General features: G+C 72.7%; 1 protein-coding gene across 1 annotated transcript in view; it reads left to right on the top strand.

Moving 5' to 3' along the window:
- Nucleotides 1-886, top strand: part of IREB2 (iron-responsive element binding protein 2) — a 10,529-nt gene that overhangs the window by 7,262 nt on the left and 2,381 nt on the right. The window contains exon 4 of the mRNA XM_012734879.1: nt 232-415. Within this exon, the coding sequence (XP_012590333.1) occupies nt 232-415 (184 nt within the window). The remainder of the gene's footprint in view (nt 1-231; nt 416-886) is intronic.

Raw genomic sequence — 886 nt, 5'->3', positions numbered from 1 at the left:
AGCCGTGGTGCCGCCGGTGGGCTGGCAGGGGCAGGTCCTGCCTCGGGCGACGACTCGTCAGACCCTTGCTGGCGCTCGGGTGGGGCATGCAGTGCCGCGGGAGGGGGCGGAGGGCACCTTCCCCGCCCGCAGGGCCCTGGGGCAGAGGGGTGTGCCTGCGGGCAGCCCTGGGGGGGCGACGGACGGGCCTGGCGCAGGACCTGCCAACTCTGGGTCTCTTGACCCCCGCAGTGGAGCTCCCGGGCCTTCAAGGGTGTGGCCGTCGTCCCTCCCGGCGCCGGGATGGCGCACCAGGTGAACCTGGAGTTTCTGTCCAGAGTGGTCTTCGAAGAAAAGGACCTCCTCTTCCCGGACAGCGTCCTGGGCACCGACTCCCACATCACCATGGCCAACGGCCTGGGGATTCTGGGCTGGGGTGAGTGCCCCAAGCGTGCCCCGGGGGCCCGGGCTGCAGGAACTCTGCGAGGAAGGCAGCAGCTTTCTTGCGGCCCCTTGGAAGATGTTTTCCGCCTGTAACAGCAGCAACAAGAGGAAAATCCGGAGCGGCTGTGGCCGGGGCGGCCGGCGGGAGGCTCTGGGTGGCCCTGCCGCCCGCTGCGGCCTGCCGGGCGCGTCCCGCAGCGCCCGCCGCCTCGGGGAGCGTCACCGTCGGCTCCCGCGTCCTCGTCAGGCTGCGTGGCTCGGCCCCCGGAGCTGCGGTGGCCCTGGCCTGGCGCCTTGGGGGCGAGGGGAGACTGGCCGCGTTAGAGATGCGCTTACATGTAGCCCGCGGGAGTGGGGCGCCCCAGAGACGGGGAGCAGGGCAGGCGGGTCTGCCGAGACGCTCGGCTGGGCTCACTCCGGCTGGGCATCAGGGCCCAGGCCGCGGCCGTGGCAGCCCGAGACC

Source organism: Condylura cristata, unplaced genomic scaffold (genome assembly GCF_000260355.1).
Source record: "Condylura cristata isolate star-nosed mole 26May11 unplaced genomic scaffold, ConCri1.0 scaffold00087, whole genome shotgun sequence".
In the NCBI taxonomy this organism is placed as follows: Eukaryota; Metazoa; Chordata; class Mammalia; order Eulipotyphla; family Talpidae; genus Condylura; species Condylura cristata.
Note: the sequence above shows the minus strand (reverse complement) of the source record. Positions and strands in the feature narration are given on the sequence as shown.